At 40.1% G+C, this 19100-nt stretch overlaps 2 protein-coding genes across 2 annotated transcripts; one reads left to right on the top strand and one right to left on the bottom strand.

Annotated features, from left to right (window-relative positions):
* Positions 1 to 1477: 1477 nt before the first annotated feature.
* On the bottom strand, positions 1478 to 2484 carry LOC150018391 (olfactory receptor 52P1-like). The gene is made up of 2 exons (XM_090267755.1): positions 1563 to 2484; positions 1478 to 1497 (listed from the first exon to the last, which is right to left on the bottom strand). Exons 1-2 carry the CDS (start codon positions 2482 to 2484, stop codon positions 1478 to 1480), a joined length of 942 nt encoding a protein of 313 aa, XP_090123881.1.
* Positions 2485 to 15105: 12621 nt separating this feature from the next.
* On the top strand, positions 15106 to 16050 carry LOC150018390 (olfactory receptor 52K1-like). Its single transcript, XM_090267303.1, has one exon. The coding sequence runs from the start codon at positions 15106 to 15108 to the stop codon at positions 16048 to 16050; it is 945 nt and encodes a 314-aa protein (XP_090123429.1).
* The last annotated feature ends 3050 nt before the right edge of the window (positions 16051 to 19100 follow it).

Genomic DNA, 19100 nt, shown 5'->3' with positions numbered 1-19100 from the left:
TGCTTGCTAAAATGCAGTATTACAGTCCAAACCTAAACCAAGAGATTCAGTACCTTCAGAGAAAAGAGCTGAGAAACCTACATTTCAATCACTTCTACAGGTGAATTGTATATACATTCAAGATTGAGATCCACTGAGATAAGTACTTGAAAAAGAAAATAAAGATTTTGCTGTAACTACCTCCTTAGCTTATTGGAGGTCCTTCCTATTCTCTTTGGTCTGTTATGAAAAAGAGAGAGTTATAGATTATTCATGTCCCAACCAACCACATGTGGTAGTGAGGTTCATTTGCTTCCACTATTTCTTGTTTTCTGACACTTACATTCAAGATTTCAGATTTTCTCAAGTACTGCTTTAGTTGTATCACACAAATTTTGATGTAACATGCTTTTGTTGTGATTAAATTCTAAATATTGCTCAATGCTTCTGGCTTCTTATGTAACTCAAAATGCAATTGCAAGCAGAAACCATTTTCAAATAGCGGTTAGAAATAACTAAAATAATGCTACTGCTATTGCATTTCAAGTATATTGGAGTTTAAATAAGGTTTTGACTGTTGTCTGCAATTCCAAAGACTAATCCACCCAAAATTTTATGGAATGTTAAACTAAAAGTTAAAAATAAAACAAGTACTTGTCTCCATCACTGTTAGTTTACAAAGTGGTCCCTGAACACAGAGGGCAGGGAGAGACCAAAGAAAGAGTCAGACCACTCCAGATGGGTAGGGAGAAGGTTTAATAGGCACAGGAAATTACATACAAGGCTTGTTTTGGGCTATTGCAAGATGAATAGATCTCTACACTCACCCAACAAAATCTTAAAAGCTTATACATTATAGACCTTAACTAGGTTCAGTCACATATTCAATCCAGACAGCCTCAATAATGCATTACTTTCCCAAGGTTATTTCCTTGGAACAGCTCCCATTGTGGGAACAGTAGGCAGAGTGTATATTCAAAGGACAAGGGAGGAGGTGAGGTGCCTTCGAATGCCTGGGCTCAAGGGTCAACCAGCAGTAACATCCTCTTGTTTACCTCCTCCAACAATCTATCTGCCTCTCAAATTCTCTCTCTCTCTCTCTCTTTCTCTCTCTCTCTCTCATCTCATCAGACTTAAAGCTCACTGAGAAAGGTATCCATGTATCCTTATCAGGGTAAAAACACCTGACTGTGGGTGATAGTTATTTTTCCTTGTCAGACCAGTAGTTGTATCTTTCTCATTTTATCAAGGTCTCCTGGAATGTAGGAGCCATGTCAGAACAGCAGAGTGGGATTCCCTGGGAGGCCATTGTGAGCTTGGTAACCATGTTTCCCACTAGACAGGGGCTCCCAAAGCTTTGTAACAATATCTACATCACAAGTGTGAAACACCTGGTTGTTCTTCCCCACATCAGATTTGTGCTAACACTCCTTATCAAATAAGGACAGCATTGAGTGTGGATTTCTTTTTCCCCACATTGCTGGGAGCCACTGGTCTCTTAAACATCTTTCCTAAGGACTAAGGGAAGAGGATAGGGTTCCAGGGTAGAGTTGAAGACTATGACTGGGCAGAGCCCCACTTCAACAGTCTGAGTGCCCCATCCCGGATCTGTTTGGTCTTCATGCCATAGATGATGGGGTTGAGCATGGGTGGCACAATGAGGTAGAGATCAGCCAGAAGGATGTGGATGTGCCGGGGCACATTCTGGCCAAAGCGCTGTGTGTAGAATGAGAAGAGCCCTGGCATATAAAAGAGAAGGATGACACCCAGGTGGGAGCCACAGGTACCAAAGGTCTTAGCCCTTGCTTCCTTAGAGGAGAGGCCTAACACAGCCCGGAAGATGAGTGCATAGGAGATAGCAATGCAGATGGAGTCAGTGCCCACCACCAGGGTGGCAGCAGTGATGCCATAGATGTTGTTTGGCTGTGTGCCCCCACAAGCCAGCTTCACCACAGCCATGTGCTCACAGTAGGAGTGGGCCACCACTCGGCTACAGTAGCTCAGCCTTGCCAGTAAGCAGGTGAGTGGGGTCATGAGCCCCAAGCCACGAAACACAGCAGCAGCCCCCAGCTTGCCCACAGCCTCTCGTGGCAGCAATGACCCATAGTGCAGTGGCCAGCAGATGGCCAAGTAGCGGTCAAAGGCCATTGCTAGTAGGATACCAGATTCTACAGCTGAGAAACCATGGATAAAAAACATCTGAGCAGCACAGGCTTCAAAGGCAATCTCAGCAGCATTTGCCCAAAAGAGTGCAAGGAGCTTGGGCACTGTCGAAGTACAGAGCACCAGGTCAATGATGGACAGCATGCATAGGAACAGGTACATAGGCTGGTGTAGTGCAGGCTCTGAATGCACCACCAGCAGCACTGCCACGTTGCCGAACACTGCCAGGGTATACATGGAGCAGAAGGGAAATGCAATCCAAAAGTGGGATGCCTCCAGGCCAGGAATTCCCATTAGCAGGAAAGTGTTTGGGTTCTGATGGCTGTGGTTTGTGAATTGCATAGCCAAGTCAAAGTTGGATGGGTATAGAAGAGCTCATTGCATTGTTCTCAGCTATAGAAAACCCTGAGAGATGAAGTCATTGGGATTTATTCTCATGCTTTGGCTGAAACTGAAATGGTAACAGGAAATATTTAAGTTAGACCTCATGAAAAACATCCAGGGTGAGAAGACTGTAGAGCACTGAGAAATGATTCAAAGCAGGAGGTGAAGTTATCATTTCCAGGGTTCAAGGGAGTCCTTTGCATTTGTGTCTAATTCAACGATGTCATAGCTGTAGAATTCTCTCCAGGGTGAAGGTGAGAGGCTAGAGACTTTTAGAGCTTTCTTCTTTCTGTCTGTGAACCCTCTTCTGTCTATACTTTATTTTCTTCTGAATCATCTTTCTATGTGATAATATAAGGGTAATGTAATAATAAAGGTCAGGCAGATTGGATGGAAGACTCAAATGTTGTTACTTTAGAAGAGGGAAAGATCAGAACTGAGGGGAAGATAAGGGAAAACAGGGAGATCTTGGATGGGTTTTTTAAGTCATTGAGCCTGTGGTTATTCATAGATGAGGCTCAGAACATAGGTTCTAACAAGAAACAGCAAAACACATGGTGAGGGGCTGAATCTCTTGCAGCTTGCTACAGCTATAACATCACTAGGCTCATGTTAGTACTAGATGCTATGCTTGCCTTAGGTGTCTGGTGTGGATGCTGGTAGAAACAGGTGAGGTCATGCAGAACTGGTCAGTGGTAGATTTTAGGCTGGTTTGGTCATAATATGTAGTTTGATAAGACTATCGAGAGATGATTGCATATGAAATGTAGTTTCTTACAGAAATCAAAGGTACGTGAAAGAAAGAGGAGATAAGAAATCAATTTTGATCACTGGGAACAGAATCATTCACTGTAAGCAAATATGGAAACTAACTTTGGTCAAATGATGGTACTGAGCTTCTACACATACACACCCCATCTCTTTGTCCATTACCCAAACTCTATATCCTCTCATCTTCCCTCACTTACATGTACCTTCCAATTTTTCTCTTATCCACTAGACAGCCAGTTATTGAGAATTTGAAATAGAGGAGAGATTAATAACATGTATGAACAATCCACGGACACGGACAACAGTGTGGGAATTAACTGTGGGAGCAGGGGATAGGATGGGTGGAGGAGGGCAAAGGGGGAACAATTGGGACAACTGTAATAGGATAACAATAAGAGATGATTAAAATACTTAAGAAAAGAACATTAGAGGAAGGGGAGATAAGAATGAAGAGGAAAGAAAGAATAAGAAATAGACATAGGAGAGAATAGAAAAGAGAGGAGAGAGAGAGAGAGAAAGAAAGAGAAGGGGGAGAGAGAGAGAGAGAGAAATGTGCCTTTCTCACACTGATTTCTAATATAATGGAATGCGATTGTGTCCTGGTTGCTAGTTGGGACAGACGTAGGTGACTAATTGGACCCTCTGGAAACAGCCCACTTGTATGCTTTACTTTAAGCTGCAATACTCCTTGAAATCCCTTGCATCAGCTATTCATACCCAGAAAGAGAGGCAAGAAGAAGGGAAGGAACGCTGGACCAGGATGCCTGTTTTCCCTTCTCAGTGCCAACTGTGGCTGTCACTGTGATATTGAACTAATCACCTTGTCCCTTTCTGTCTCAGGATCCCTTCTTCCATGTGTTTCCTATGTTCTCTTCTGTGCTATCTTCCTCCCTGAGTTTCCATCATCCAGCCTTGGCCCAAGCATATTCTCAGGGATTTCAGTTTTTGTGTTGGCTGAAGTGTCAAGAAGAGAAAAATCTGAGTTGGGGGTGAGTAGGACTTTTTGAAATAGTATATGTAAAACTGGTCCATTCTATGAATGAGTACACTACGTGTTTGAGTGAGCATGTGATTGTCTACATATGTTGCTATGCCAAATGCATGAACAAGGCTGTGCTCAGAAGACAAGTATAGTTAGGTAAGAAATTGCTTTTGGACTGTCCATGCATCAGCGCTCTTTCTTTGGTGTGGAGAAAATGTAGAGCTGAATTATTCAGCCACAAAGAAGCAGCCTTGCTTTCTTCTCTCCCCTTCCTTCTTCCACCCAGCCTTTTAATAATTAAATCAAGTTTCCTCAGTCCCTGAGCTGCCACTCAAAAATCTTTTACTCAGTCTCTGTAGCTACATAGCACAATGACCTCAAAGCTCATTGTGCCTCAGTCTCATTTGCACAGATGGGAAAAATAAAGTTGGAAAAGCATATGTTGAGCATAATATGACCATATTTCAGGGAAGAGATCAAGGTCAATGTTTTGACCTTCCTAGTCTTCTCACTAATATTTGATTTAGATCTCATGAAAAGTGTCCAGGACAAGAAGATTGTAGGGCAATGGGAAATGATGAAAAGCAGGAGGTGGGTTATCATCACCAGTGTTCGAAGGTTCCTTTGCCATGTCTATTTGATTCAATGATCTCTGGGCTGGGAGGTAAATGGCATGGCTGCAGAAGCCTCTCTATGGTAAAGGTGAATGGCTAGAGACTCTTACAGCTTTTTCTTTTTGCCTGTGAACCCGCTTCTGCTATACCCTACTGTTATTTTCTTTGGATTCATCTCCCTCTGGAAGTCAGGCAAGGAGAAACTCCCAGCCTCTTTTAGATGACTCATCCAGAATAACTTCTTTTATGTCCTACACCTCCCTTTGTTCTGAATTACCTTAGCGTTTGGTATAAGAAAGGCCTAACCTAAAATACAGGGGTGGGCAAAATTAGGTTAATAAAAATAATACCATGATAAACAAATAATAATACAAAAATAAACTCTGTGTTTTGTGTTCTCACAACAGTAAACCTACTTTTGCACACCCTGTATATAAGAATAGGAGCTCAGATACCTGGAACAAGGAAAGGAACATGTTCTTCATCAGTGGAGGTGCTCATGAGCTTCTGGAAGCCACCTGCCAAGAACTCAACATTCATTAGTGGAAGACTACTGTGAGGAATTATTATGGGAGATACTTACATGAATAGCAATAACACTACCTAACACAAGTGTGATTCACTTGCAAATCCCTTTTATTTGAAATTAATAGCAGTCAGGTCTTTGATCTGATTATAGTGTGCCTATTGTAGGGTTGAACAGACAGACAGACTTACCAGGTCTGGGGCAAAGAGTGGTAGTGGAGTCTTAGGTGCTGTGTGGTTTAGAGTGTGGGGATCAAAAGAACTGGAGTATTTATCTTGTGATTAGGGCCTTAGGTGACAGTAAAACTTCCCTGGGGATAAAAGCACTAAAAGGACCTCTGGGATGGTGGAAAGAGGTGGAAAATTGAAGTTAGGAAATTTAGGCCATGATGGAGTAGAGAGGAAAGACAGGATAGCAGAAAATATGTACCCTGCAAGTTCAGTGTGGGTAAGAAGGAACAGGTGGACAATGCAAACAATTCTAAAGGTTTTTTTACATAGTAACACATTTTAGAATATTTTGCTAATTTTGCTTTTTCTCTTATCCCCTCCCATCTGTCCAAAATATTTGTCTTTCAGTGTTTCTTTTGGGCAAGCTACTTCTCTGGATGTAATTTCTTTATCTGTAAAATGGGGAGGCAATGAATATTCAATGAGATGATATATGCAAGGCATTTACCATTTTGCCAAGTGCTCTATAAAAAGTATAGTTTTTATTTTATTATTTTATATAATTTAATGATCACTGATTGAGCATCTGTTATATGTAAAGGACTATGTTAGGTGTTAGGACGTAGACCTGAAGGGTGATGCCCCTGTTCTCAAAGAGGTCATAGTCTGATTTAGAAGATGGGCAGACAGATACAAATTAATTACAATTCATTGATATAGATGTAGACATAAAAAAGACACAGAGGCTCATTCAAAAGGGAAAGGGTTAGTTCTGTAAAAGTTAGCCAAGAATTTAGGGTTTAGAAATTTAAGGTGAGCTTCGAAGAAGGGGCACACCAAGGAGAGAGGCCAGCATGTGTAAAACATGACAGGAAAGGGATATGGGAATATTCTGGGAACCATTACGTCTAGTTCAAAGTTAACATTTTAATGAGTCTTTCTGATACTCTGAGTCATCATTGCATGTTCTCTCTCTTCTCTTGTCCACAGAACATTTTATCAGATGCTATGTTTCTGATATTGTCTGCTCTAAATCTTGTTGGTATGACCTTAGGTAAGTTAAATAACAGCTCTTAACCCCTTGTTATCCATCTGTAAAAATGGGGAGGATTGTCATGGGATATTACGTATAAGATATTTATTTGCAGTGCCTGGAACATAGCAAGTCTTCAATGCATTTTTGTTGTTATTGTCAATATATTATCTTTCACACAATGAGTTTATACAAAGGCAGAGACCAGGGTGAGTTAATTTCTCTCTCTGATAGTGCTTCAAATATCATGATGATGTTAGGTTTTTGGGAGAAGGCTGTTGAATAAGCAGATAGGATTTTAATCAAACATAGGTCAGGAAGACAAGGTGGATATCAGACAATCAGTAAGTTAAACATATATTGATGACTTTATATGTACCTGACATTGTCTTGGAGATACAAAGAATTGAAAATATTCTTGCATTCAGGAGTTTTCAATGCATGCAGGTGGTGGAGGGAAGAACTAGTGGAGATAATGTGGCCCAGATGATAGAGAGGAAGGTGGAGGCTTTGTTCTCTAAACATACAGATTCTGTGGAGAGCATGGAGGAATGATACTTTTATAATTAAGCTTTAGGACTGCTGAGTTTTGGCCTTTTCCCATTTAGATCTTTCAGAGATACAACTGATACTAATAGAGGGAATAACTGACAATAGCAGATAAATGAGATGACGCTTAAATTTTCTGCTAGTACCATAGTACTCAGAGCCATATCTAGGATTTCTGTTATCTAGATGGGGGTCAAGGATAAGCATGGCTATTAATTGTTGATTTGTGATACCATTGGACAGATTTTTGTTCAATCAACAATATTTACTCAACAGAATATTAATGAACACCTATTATGTGCCAGCATTTCTCTAAGTACTAGGAAAGAAATAGTGAAGAAAGAAGACAAAGTCCTTGTTCTCATGGAATTTCTACTGCTAATTAGAGAGTCTTCTATTAAATATAATATATAACATAAATAGGTATTGAAAAGTTCTAAGAAAAAATATAAAGGATAAGAAGAAAATGAGCACATTTTTAGGCACAGAGGTCATGGAAGGTGGTGATATTTGAATTGGTAGGGATATTGATGAAATGAGAGAGCAAGACATGCAGCTATATGCAGGGCAGTGCTCCGGGCAGAGGGAAGAGAAGATCTGCAGGCCTTGAGGTCCAGAATGTGTTTAGTGAATTTGAGGGATAGCATCAGGCCAGTTGCTGGAATGGAATGATGGAGAAAAGAAGGTAAGAGATGAATTTGGAGAGGTAAGCAAGGTCCAGGTTGTATTTGAAGCGTGGTAGTAGATAGCTTTTGGAAATTTTTGAACAAGATTCTGTTATGCTGTGACTTAAATTTTAAAAGGTCTACTTTGGATGCTATACTCATATAAAGAGACAGGGATAAAAAATGGAACTTAGTTTGAAAGTCATTGTTGTAGCCAAAGAGTGCAATGATGGTGGTTTGAACTAGAGGGGCAGCAGCAGAAGCAGTGAAAAGTGCTAACACTTTGGATATGCTTTGAAGATGTAACAGATAGCATTTATTGATAGACTGGTATTATTATTATTAATGATTATTAATTACTAACAATTAATAGCAACATTGATAACTATTCCTCAGTGATCTCATTGGATTCTCCCCAAATTGTGAGAGGTGTAGGTGTCCCTACACAATAGATAAACAATCCAGGGTACAGAGGGGTTAAGTGCCTCATCCAGGTTGCAAGCTGAGACTCAAACCTAAATCTCCCACTTAGCCTTAGCTCACAGCTCTGTTCACAAAACATAACAACCTCAAAAATTCAAACCAGATTAGACAAATTAAAAAAAAATGAATAGGTAACCTTGACTTCAATTATCACTGAAACTCATCTTTCAAAAGTCACAAACCAAAATGGAGGTTCCTCAAAAAAATTAAAAATAGAACTACCATACACCCTAGTAATTGCACTTCTGGGTATTCATACAAAGAAGACAAAAACACTAATCTGAAAAAAGTATATGAACCTCTATATTCATTGCAGCATTATTTCAATAGTCAAAAGATGGAAGAAAAAATAGGTGTTCACCAATAGATGAATAGATAAAAATGACATGGTATGTATATACAATGGAATATTACTCAGCAATAAAAAATAAACTCTGACATTTGCAACAACATGGGTATTAGTTTAAGTAAAATTAGACAGAAAAAGGTAAATACAGTATGATTTCACCTATGTGTGGAATCTAAAAAATTCTGCAAAACTAATCAGCCAGCCAACCAAACACCCAATCAACCAACCAACCAACCAAACAAACAAACAAACAAACAAAACAAAACAGCACAACACAGCAACAGACTCAGATACAGAAAACAAATTTATGCTTGCCAGAGGAGAGGAGGGTGTGGGTTAGGTGAAAGGGATGAACGGGAATAAGAGGTACAAACTTCCATTTACAAAATAAGCCACAGGGATGTAGTGTACAACATAGAGAATATGGTCTATAATATTGTAATAACTTTGGTGGTAGATGGTTACGGAACTTAATGTGGTGTTCCCATCATAAGGTATATAAATGTCAAATCACTGTGTTGTACACCTGAAACTAATATATTACCTGTCAGCTATACTTTAATGAATCATAAATTAAAAACAAAAACAAAAGACCCAAAGCACACACAGCAGGCATCTGTTTGTATATTCTTAGTAGGTTCTGCAGGGAAGGGAGGTGAGGGTGGTAAAAGTCACGGTAATTACTGAAACCAGACTACAATCTGCCTCAAGGGAGGCATAATTGAATGCCACAGAGGTGAGGGAGTGGAAAGCCTGGGGCTGGAACCCCAAAAGACTGGTGACTGGGAAAGAGAAGTTCCCTAGAGTCACTCCTAGAGAAGACACCAGGTCCATCATGGGGCTTTTAAAGATATTCTTCAGGGAGAGAACCTGCTGTTTCCTTTGTCTTTTGGGGGAAGACCAGCTGATTGTGAGGATATAGCCAGATCTCGTCTTTTCAACTCTTTTCCCCACCTTCCTTTCACTGAGAGGAAAACTCCGTCAGTGTTTCCTGAAGCCTACAGGAAGTGAACTGAGCATCCCACTAAGGGGTGAGAGCACAGTGGTGATTGGGGCAGACCGGGAGTACATGGGGAATGGTAAGGACATTGGCACAAATGGGATGAGGTGTGAGTAGACCAGGGAGGAGTACTTATACTGAGATCGGCTGGCTACCAGAGGTCTAGAACAGGGTCAAGGTAAGAGGCCATGCGAGCTGAGACTGGCAGAGAAAACTGGAATAGCCAGGATAGAAATAAAACTGAAAATAATAATCACTAAGGGGAATACCCAAAGGCTGAGTGGAGCCCCCTTAAGAGAAGAGTATGTTTAATGTTTGAGGGAAATAGGGGAGGTTAGGGGGATGAGTCCAGGGTGCACAAGGCAGAGTCCATCTTTCATGTACCTCTTGTGTCCAAACACTACCCTGGCCTCAGGCCTTACTTCACCTCCCTATTCTCTTGTCTTCTGTCATTCTCATCCTTGGATGTCTGTACCTAACCAAAGACCATCTTTATATCCTCCTGAAATGCATTATCTTCTATGAGCTCCAGATCCTCTTGTCCCACCATTATTATAAGAAACTCTTTTCTGCCACCCAGGCCTGTGCTCCTGTGTTGTGCATTAGGGGCCACCTTAGGAAAACCTTAGCTAAACAACCCAGATCTGGTTAGTCACATTCTTCCTGTGAGTGCGGCTTGCTTTATTCCTACTTCACTTTCTGGCCCCACATCAGTCATAGCTGCTATAATAGTCCGGGGCAGGGGGTGGGGAGTAAAGAAAGCACCTGAAATACAGAGATGGAAGGAACAGGTCAGGTACACTTGTGAATTAAAGATTTCAGCGAGAAACAACTTTATCTTTGCAGTATGGTTCTATAGAGAGAATCTTGGTGTAGGAGTTAGGAGATGTAAAATTTGTGTTAGACCTGCTACTAACTTTCTCCCTGACCATTTGAGGATTTGGTTAGTTCCCCAAATACATTCTTATAAGGTCCTCTCACGATAAAGGTGTGGTCTACTAAATAGTTTACAGCATTGACTGAATATTCTCTAGGTATGGATCCATGGGCACTTTCACTTAGGAGACAAAGAAATAAATGACTCGGGCTTCATTTTGTCATTTGCTGATATCTTCACTGTGGAGGCAGGAAACAAACACAGGACAATGACATGTAAGGACTGGAAAAGTGTTTGTGCCAAGCAGGGTGGAAGGGGTTGGGATAGGAGGAAACCAGATAAGCAGAGCTGGAGTGTGAATGGAACTAGAGGCATATTGTAGTTGAACCTGGAAAGAAGGAATGTTGATGGATTATTAAAAATTTTAGACAGAATAGGCTAGTTGTGAGACTGAGGTGTAAGGGCAAGTAAACTGAGGGCCAGGTATGTTGAAGGGAGTACACAGGAAGGAAGGGGCGCAAGGGCATTCAGCAAGAGGAGACACCTGTTTGGAATTGGAGAAGCATATTCACTTAAGAATAAGGTGACAGCATGTATAAGAGGCTTTTTGTTCATTTATTCAAGAACTATTTAGCAAGTTTCTATATGGTTGCTATAGATATTAGTGGCAGTAAACATAAGACGCAGCCCTGTTGTTATGGGGCTTCCATGTTGTCCATCCCAAAGCTAAGCCCTAGAGGAAATGGACAGATACACATTAGACTTGGAGGAGACATTTCTAAGGTGAAGAGGGCTTTTATTCTGATCCAAGTAAATGAAATTGATGGAAGAGTTTTATACAATTTATATTTGTGGAGGTGTCTAAATTGGGAGATACCCATAAATCTCAGTTTGGATCAGAGGGTGGTATATTATGCAACAGTAAGAGAGAAGAAAATTTCTCCAGGAAGGGAGTAATTTACACATTCATTTAAAAAGTACTCTTGTGTACCAACCATGTTCAGTAGTCTGTGAATATAGTAATGAGTAAGCCACTGTTGTACTAAAAGTACTCACAGTCCTATAAGTGGACAGACACGTGCACTGGCAACACAGATCAAACTCTTCTCACTTAATTTAGTGGGTTAACAAGTCCTCATTGAAAATACTGAGAAAATCTGCCTGGGGAAGTCTGAATAGGCTTCACCAAAAGGGTGGCCAGGTATGGAAGGGGACAGAGGAAAGAATTCCAGGTAAATTGTATAAGCTACAAGCATGACTGTTTTAGGAAGTGACAGAGAATCTAATGTGGCTGAACCTACAATAAATATTTAGGGAGATGATAAGAAGTGAGATCAATAATTTAGGCAGGAACAAGTTTGCAAGCATGTGAAGTCCCTGTGCATTCTTGCATTGCAGTGGATGGATTGAGTGGGACTGGAAAACTAAAGAGGAGGTCTTGATAGTGATACAGGTAAGAGATGATGTGAATTTGAGAAGATACAAATGGCACAGAGAGGGGAAAGTGGTGTGAGAGAATTCAGGGGCAGAATCTAGGGACAATCATTATCTACTGAGACAGAGTTCCAAGAGCTCTAGCATCTGGGAGAAGGCTGTGTGATTAGAGTACAACGAAAAAGGGAGAGGTGGGAAGGGATGAGGCTGAAAAGTGAGTAGGGACCAGACCATGCAGAGACTTGTAAACCAAGGTGGATGCCACCCTCAGTGTAATGGTAATTCTACGAAGGTTTTAGGCAAGGCCTGGTGTAATATAATTTGCTTTTAAATATAAATGTTCTCTTTTGTTGCAGTATAGAGAATAGATGATAGAGGAGTCAAGACTCAGATCATAAAGATCAGTGAGGAGGCTTTTTTAGCCCAGATGAAAGATGATGGTGATTTAAAAAGATTATTGGTAAGGGAAAGGAAATGAGGAGGGAGTAAAACACATTTTTCAGGTTGATAAAATTTGATAATGTACTGGATATGAAGGAAGAAGGAGGATTGTCCCTGCATTTCTGAAGTGACTTGCTATAGAATGGGTGCTAGTAATATGTACTAAGTTAGATAACGCATGGGGAGGGAACAGTGTATGAGGAGGTAAGATTTCTGTTTTGGTTGTACTTTGTTTGAGACAAATGTAGGACATCTAAGATAAAATTTTTAATAGGCAGCAAGATACTAGTGTGAAACTCTGCATTTGGAAGTAGAAACTATACATTTGGGAATTCTTTGAATAGACACGGTAAAAAAACCAAGAGAGCACCTAGAGAAGTATGAGACTAGAAAGGGAATAAAAAAGAAAAGGAGAGAATGAAGGAAAAAGGAAGTGATGACAAGATCAGTGTAAGGGGAGTAGTGGAGATGGAAAGAACTGGAAATTAAATGAGAGATGAAGAAGTAGAGATTGAACACTGTCAAATTTTTAAACAAGTTGTTCTGTGAAGGGGAACAGAATTAGAGTTTTGGATGGAGGAGGATATAAAACCAAGGAGTAAAGGATCATGTTAATGTTAATTAAAAGATACATTTTAGAAAAAGGGACAGATTTGTAAAAGGGAAGGAAGATAAGAATAACAGAGTATTTGTATAATGCTTTACAGTTTTCAAGGTCTATTTTTATATGTGATTTCACCTTTCCTCACAGTTAAACTCAGTAAGATGATCATGGGAGATATAGTTATTACCTTTCTTTATAAGTCAAAAGACAAAACCATTGAAAATATCAGTGATTAATGTCAGTTTTTGCTGGTAGACTGATGGCATAATCATCACTTAGGTCCAGCTCTTTACATTCTAAAGCTTTCCCCTTTACCATGGTAACGAGTTCGAGTTTTCCTTAACTTGAACATGCTGGGTTCAAACAAATCGTGGAGTAACAAGGTGGAGGCAGAAGAGTATAGTGATTTAAGACATTGTATCTAAAGGCAGGAAACCAGAATTCTCAAAGTTCAAGTTTAATCATTGACATTTACCAACCATGATATCATCATTAAGTAATTTTACCTTTAGTTTTCTTAATCCAAAAGAGCAGTAATATTTACTAAGCACTTTTTAATGTAAATTTGTGCTAATAAATTTTTTAATTTAAAAATTAAGAAAAAAATTTGTTTTATTGAGACATAATTGACAGTAACATTGTATTAGTTTAAGGTACACAGCATAATGATTTGATACAAGTATACAAGTATATTGCAAAATGATCACTACAAGTTTAAATAACACCTATCACCTTATATAGCTAAATTTTTTTTTTCTGGTAATGAGAAGTTTTAAAATCTACTCTCTTAACAACTTTCAAATATACAATATTGTTAACTATAGTCAATACTATACATTACTATTTCCCAAACTTATTTATCTTGAAAGTGGAAGTTTGTACTCTTTGACCACATTTACCCATTTCCCCCAACACCTGGCCATCACCAATCTGTTTTCTGTTTCTATGAGTTTGCTTATTTTAGGTTCCACATAAGTGAGATCATACAGTATTTGTCTTTCTTTGTCTGAATTATTTCACTTATCATAATTCTCTGAAGGTCCATCCATGCTGTTGCAAATAGCAGGATTTCCTTCTTTTTATAACTGAATAGTATTCCATTGTGTATAGATACCACATTTTTTATGCATTCATTCATTGTGCTCAGTTTTTTAAAAGGTTATGTAAATTAATCCTCAAAAGAAACTTTTTAGGTAGGATCTGAAAAATTAGAGAAGGGAGCATAGGTCAAATAATTAAGTGTTTTCAAAGGAAATGATGATCAAAGGGGAAACAGGAAGCTAGATAAAGGATTCCAGGTGGGAAAAGAATGGTGTGAAGTTCAGAGGTAAGTCTTACAATCAGGTGGGAGTGGACTATTGCTTTTTCTGAATGTCATGAAATGCTGTGGAGAAAAGTAGGTGAAGGTAGAAGCATGCATATATGGAAGCTAAACTAAAGTTAGGTGAAAGATAACAATAGAACTCATGTTATCAAGTTAGCTGGAGGGGTACGGCTTCATGGTGTGATTTCTGGGTGTCAAATAAGGACCAGTGGAAACTGGCTAGAGAAAATCTATAGACCTTGGAGGAAAGTGAATTATTAGAAGATGCTATGCTTAATTATTTCTTATACAGCCAAACTTGGCATTTCGGGACAGATACTCTCCTTTCATAATTAGAAATGTCGCTTGAGTTTGGAGGAAATAGAAAGATAGTGAATGTTCTGGGGTAAGATTTGAATTAGGCAGGGATCTACATCTTCTATAAAGCTGTTTTTGACCATATACAAAGACCATAGAAAGCTCTTTGTTTACTCAGTTCCTTAATGAAAGCTGTCTTGTGATACTATATTGTTATTTAATGTCCTGACCACCCAATAATTTTATAAGCACCTTTAAGGCAGACATCATGTATAATGTTTGACAATGTATATTAGAAAAATTTTCTAATTTCTTTTAAGGTCTATAAATGGGATCGAGGGCTAATTCTCCCATGTGAATGACCCGAGCTTGAACTTGAGCACTGTAATTCAGCTGACATTAGATACACTCTACAAGGGCCCTGTGGAAGTAGAAAACAGAAAGAAAAATTCCAGTGGCCATGTTAACCTCCAATATCACCTCAACTCATCCAGCATTCTTCTTGTTGATGGGAATCCCAGGCCTGGAGAACCTACATATCTGGATCTCCATTCCCTTCTGCTCAGCCTATACTCTGGCCCTTCTTGGCAATTGCACCCTCCTCTTCATCATCCAGGTTGATGTAGCCCTCCATGAGCCCATGTACCTATTTCTGGCTATGTTGGCAGCCATTGATCTAGTCCTTTCTTCTTCAACACTGCCAAAAATGCTGGCTATTTTTTGGTTTAGAGATCGAGAGATCAACTTCTATGCCTGTCTGGTCCAGATGTTCTTTCTCCACTCCTTCTCCATCATGGAGTCAGCGGTGCTGCTGGCCATGGCCTTTGACCGCTACATGGCGATCTGCAAGCCACTGCACTACACCTCACTCCTTACTGGGCCCCTTATCACCAAGATTGGCATGGCTGCTGTGATTCGGGCTGTGACATTAATGACTCCACTCCCCTTTCTGCTCAGACGCTTCCACTACTGCCGAGGCCCCGAGATTGCCCACTGTTACTGTGAGCACATGGCTGTGGTAAGGCTGGCTTGTGGGGACACTCGCTTCAACAATATCTATGGCATTGCTGTTGCCATGTTTATAGTGGTGTTGGATCTACTTTTTGTTATCCTGTCTTATATCTTCATCCTTCAGGCAGTTCTACAGCTTGCCTCTCAGGAGGCTCGCTACAAGGCCTTTGGGACATGTGCATCTCATATAGGTGCTATCTTAGCTTTCTACACACCTGTTGTTATCTCCTCAGTTATGCACCGTGTGGCTCGCCGGGCTTCCCCACATGTGCACATTCTCCTTGCCAATTTCTACCTTCTCTTCCCACCCATGGTCAATCCCATTATCTATGGGGTCAAGACCAAGCAGATTCGTGAACGAGTCTTAGGACTATTACTAAGAAAGGATGCATAAATGGAGAGTGAGGGACAGGTGGAGAAAGACTGGTGTGGGTTGAATGCTGCAGTGGGGGTGTGGATATGATAGGAAGTGGAGGGCTGCAAGATTGTCTATGTTTAGTTCTTTCCTCATATAATAAAAAAAAAAATATATGTTCTAAAACTCACTGTATCACCAGTCTAATCAGGACTCAAGGGTTTGAATTCTTTGGACTCAAACTGTTGACTTTGCTGTTTTCTCAGAGTCCTCACTGCTATCAGGAGCTTGACAAAGGCTTAGCCCACTCTCCTTTTGGTTATGTCACCTAAAGATATAAAGGTTCTTGTAAGTTTACTTACTTAAGAGAAGACTGAGAATCTGAGTTTCAAGCCTGAGTTATTGGGAATTTGCTTAATTATTCACTTAGGACCTACATGAGGACCAACATTTCATGCGATGCAGGACCTACCTCTTCTTGGTAACTCTCTGCCAGTGGTATCCAGCCTCTGACTAAACACTCCCAGTTTGGGGGAGCTTGTGCAGTTCTAAGTTGGGTATTGCTGTAACAAATACCTAAAAATGCAGAAGTACTCTTGGAACTGGAAAATGGACAGAGGCTGGAAAACTTTTGAAGTGTATGTTAGAAAAAGCCTAGGGTGCCTTGTAGTGATTTTTGGTTAAAAATATAGGATTAAAGGCATTTTTGTTTGGGCTCAGAAAGAAAAGAAAATGGTAGAGAAAATTTCAATCTTTTTAGAGAACGTTATATCACCATGAACCGAATGTTGGTAGAATATGAACAACAAAGTCTCTTCTGAAGAGGATGCAGACAAGAAGAAGGAACATGTTATGAATAACAACAGGAGGAAAGGTAATTCTTGCTATAAAGGGTCAAAGAACTGACTGAATTGTGTTCAAAATTTTGTGTAAAGTAGAACTTGTAAGTGATGAACTTGGATATTTAGCTGAGGATATTTCTAAATAAAGTCTTTAAGGTGTGGCCTGATTTTACTTTGCTGTGTATAATAAAAAGAGAAGAGAGAGAGAGCTATTGATAAAGGAATTGTTAAACAAAAAAGAACTAGAACTTAAAGATTTGGAAAATTCTTAGCTTATCCATACTGCAAAAAATAAAAGTATATTCAGGAGAAAACAGTTAAGTGTATGGTTGGCCAACCATTTCCTTAAAAAGATTAGGTTTGTGACTTATTTATCCAAATAGCCATTTCAGTAGAAGTCAGGAATAGAGATAGAATTATGCAAGAAAGACCCATGGAAGACCTTCACGTCTGATAGCTTGGACCCTCATAAATTACATGGGAGGCCAACGACATTTATGAGAATTATATACTAGAAGTGCTGCCAGCTTTGTTAGAAACAAGGACATAGTTACTCCCAAACCAGTAAAAAGTCATTAGTAACAAAGGGCAAATGTAATTAAAGGGTCTTAAGGGCAAATGTAATTAGAGGATCTCTGAGAAGGGAGTTGACAGCACTGGCATATCTACAAACCACAGAAGGAGCATTTAGATAACCGTGTTAGATTGTAACTCCGGAGTAACCAGTAATGGAGAAATGGGGAAGAAGGAGAGGGGAGGAGGAGCTAATTGCATTAGGGCAGGGAAGCTAATCGCTCTCACTTTAGGGCAAGGAAGATAATCACTTTAGGGTGGCAATTTTAGGGTGGAAAAGATAATCACTTTAGGGTGGCAATTTCAGCGTGGGGAAGCTAAGACTATAAAACCAGTTTCCTTTGTCTACTTGGCGTGCACATTCTCCTGGCTGTGAGGGTGCGCCCGGCTCTGCAGACTCGTGAATAAAGGCCTCGCTTTACTGCTCAAGTCCTGTGTCCCGGTTTTTATTGTGAGCATTTCTCACAGCTCGAACTGAAGGTGATAGAGATGAGATGAAATGATGGAAACTGTTAGACTTCTGGGATTCTACAGAACTGGCCAACAGAGCTATTTGGCTGTGAACATGATCTCATTCTTCAAGAAAGGGGAGGAGCAACACCAAGATGACTCAGAAGTTTGTAGGGCTGCCATTGCTGCAATGGGCCCAAAGAGCACAGACGCAGGGGTGGGGCTGTTTCTTCCTCAGTTTCAAAGGGTGGGACACATCCTTTGTTTCAGGAGGTCAGGTTGCGTCCACCAAGGACTGAGAGTTGGAAATACCCACCTAGGACTGAGTTGTCAGGGCTGCAGTCAGGATTGGGAGTTTGGAGCCACCATACTAGAAGGTCTGAAGGACAGAGCACCAAGACAAAGAGGATTATTTTAGATTTCAAATTGAATGGTGGGAATGCAGACTGGTGTAGTCACTGTGGAAAACGGTATGGAGTTTCCTCAAAAAACTAAAAATGGAACAAACTGCCTTTTGATCCAGCAATCCCACTGCTGGGAATATGCCTTAAGAATCCTAAAACACTAATTCAAAAGAACCAATGCACCCCAATGTTCATAGCAGTGCTATTTACAATAGCCAAGTGCTGGAAACAGCCTCAGTGCCTATCAGTAAATGAGTAGATTGAAAAACAATGGTACATTTACACAATGGAATACGATGCAGCAGAAAGAAAGAAAGGAATGCCTATCCTTCATAACAGCATGCATGGAACTGGATAGTATTATGCTAATTGAAATAAACAAGGTGGTGAAAGACAAATACCATATGATCTCACCTATAAGAGGAACTTAATGAACAAAACAAACAAGCAAAATAGAACCAGTGATGTGGAAATAAGAAACAAACTGACAGTGACCAGAGGGGAATGGGGAGGGGGATAATGGGGAAAGAAGGGGAAGGGTCTAGTTAAGGAACAAGTTAAAGGACTCATGGACATGAACAACAGGGTGGGGACTGACTGTGGGAGCTGGTGAAGGGAGTGGACAGGGCAGGCGAGAGCAATGCGGAAAAAATTGGGACAACTGTAATTGAACTTCAGTAAAATAAAAAAATTAAAAAAAATTAAAAAATTGAATCTAACTTGTCCTGCTTTCATGTTTGTTTGTGACTCATAACACCGTTTTAAATGATCTTTCTGATTTATTCCTTTTGGAATGGGGGTGTCTATGCTATGCCTGTGC

Source organism: Furipterus horrens, unplaced genomic scaffold (assembly GCF_987537825.1).
Source record: "Furipterus horrens unplaced genomic scaffold, mFurHor1.1.pri manual_scaffold_2, whole genome shotgun sequence".
NCBI lineage: Eukaryota > Metazoa > Chordata > Mammalia > Chiroptera > Furipteridae > Furipterus > Furipterus horrens.
Note: the sequence above shows the minus strand (reverse complement) of the source record. Positions and strands in the feature narration are given on the sequence as shown.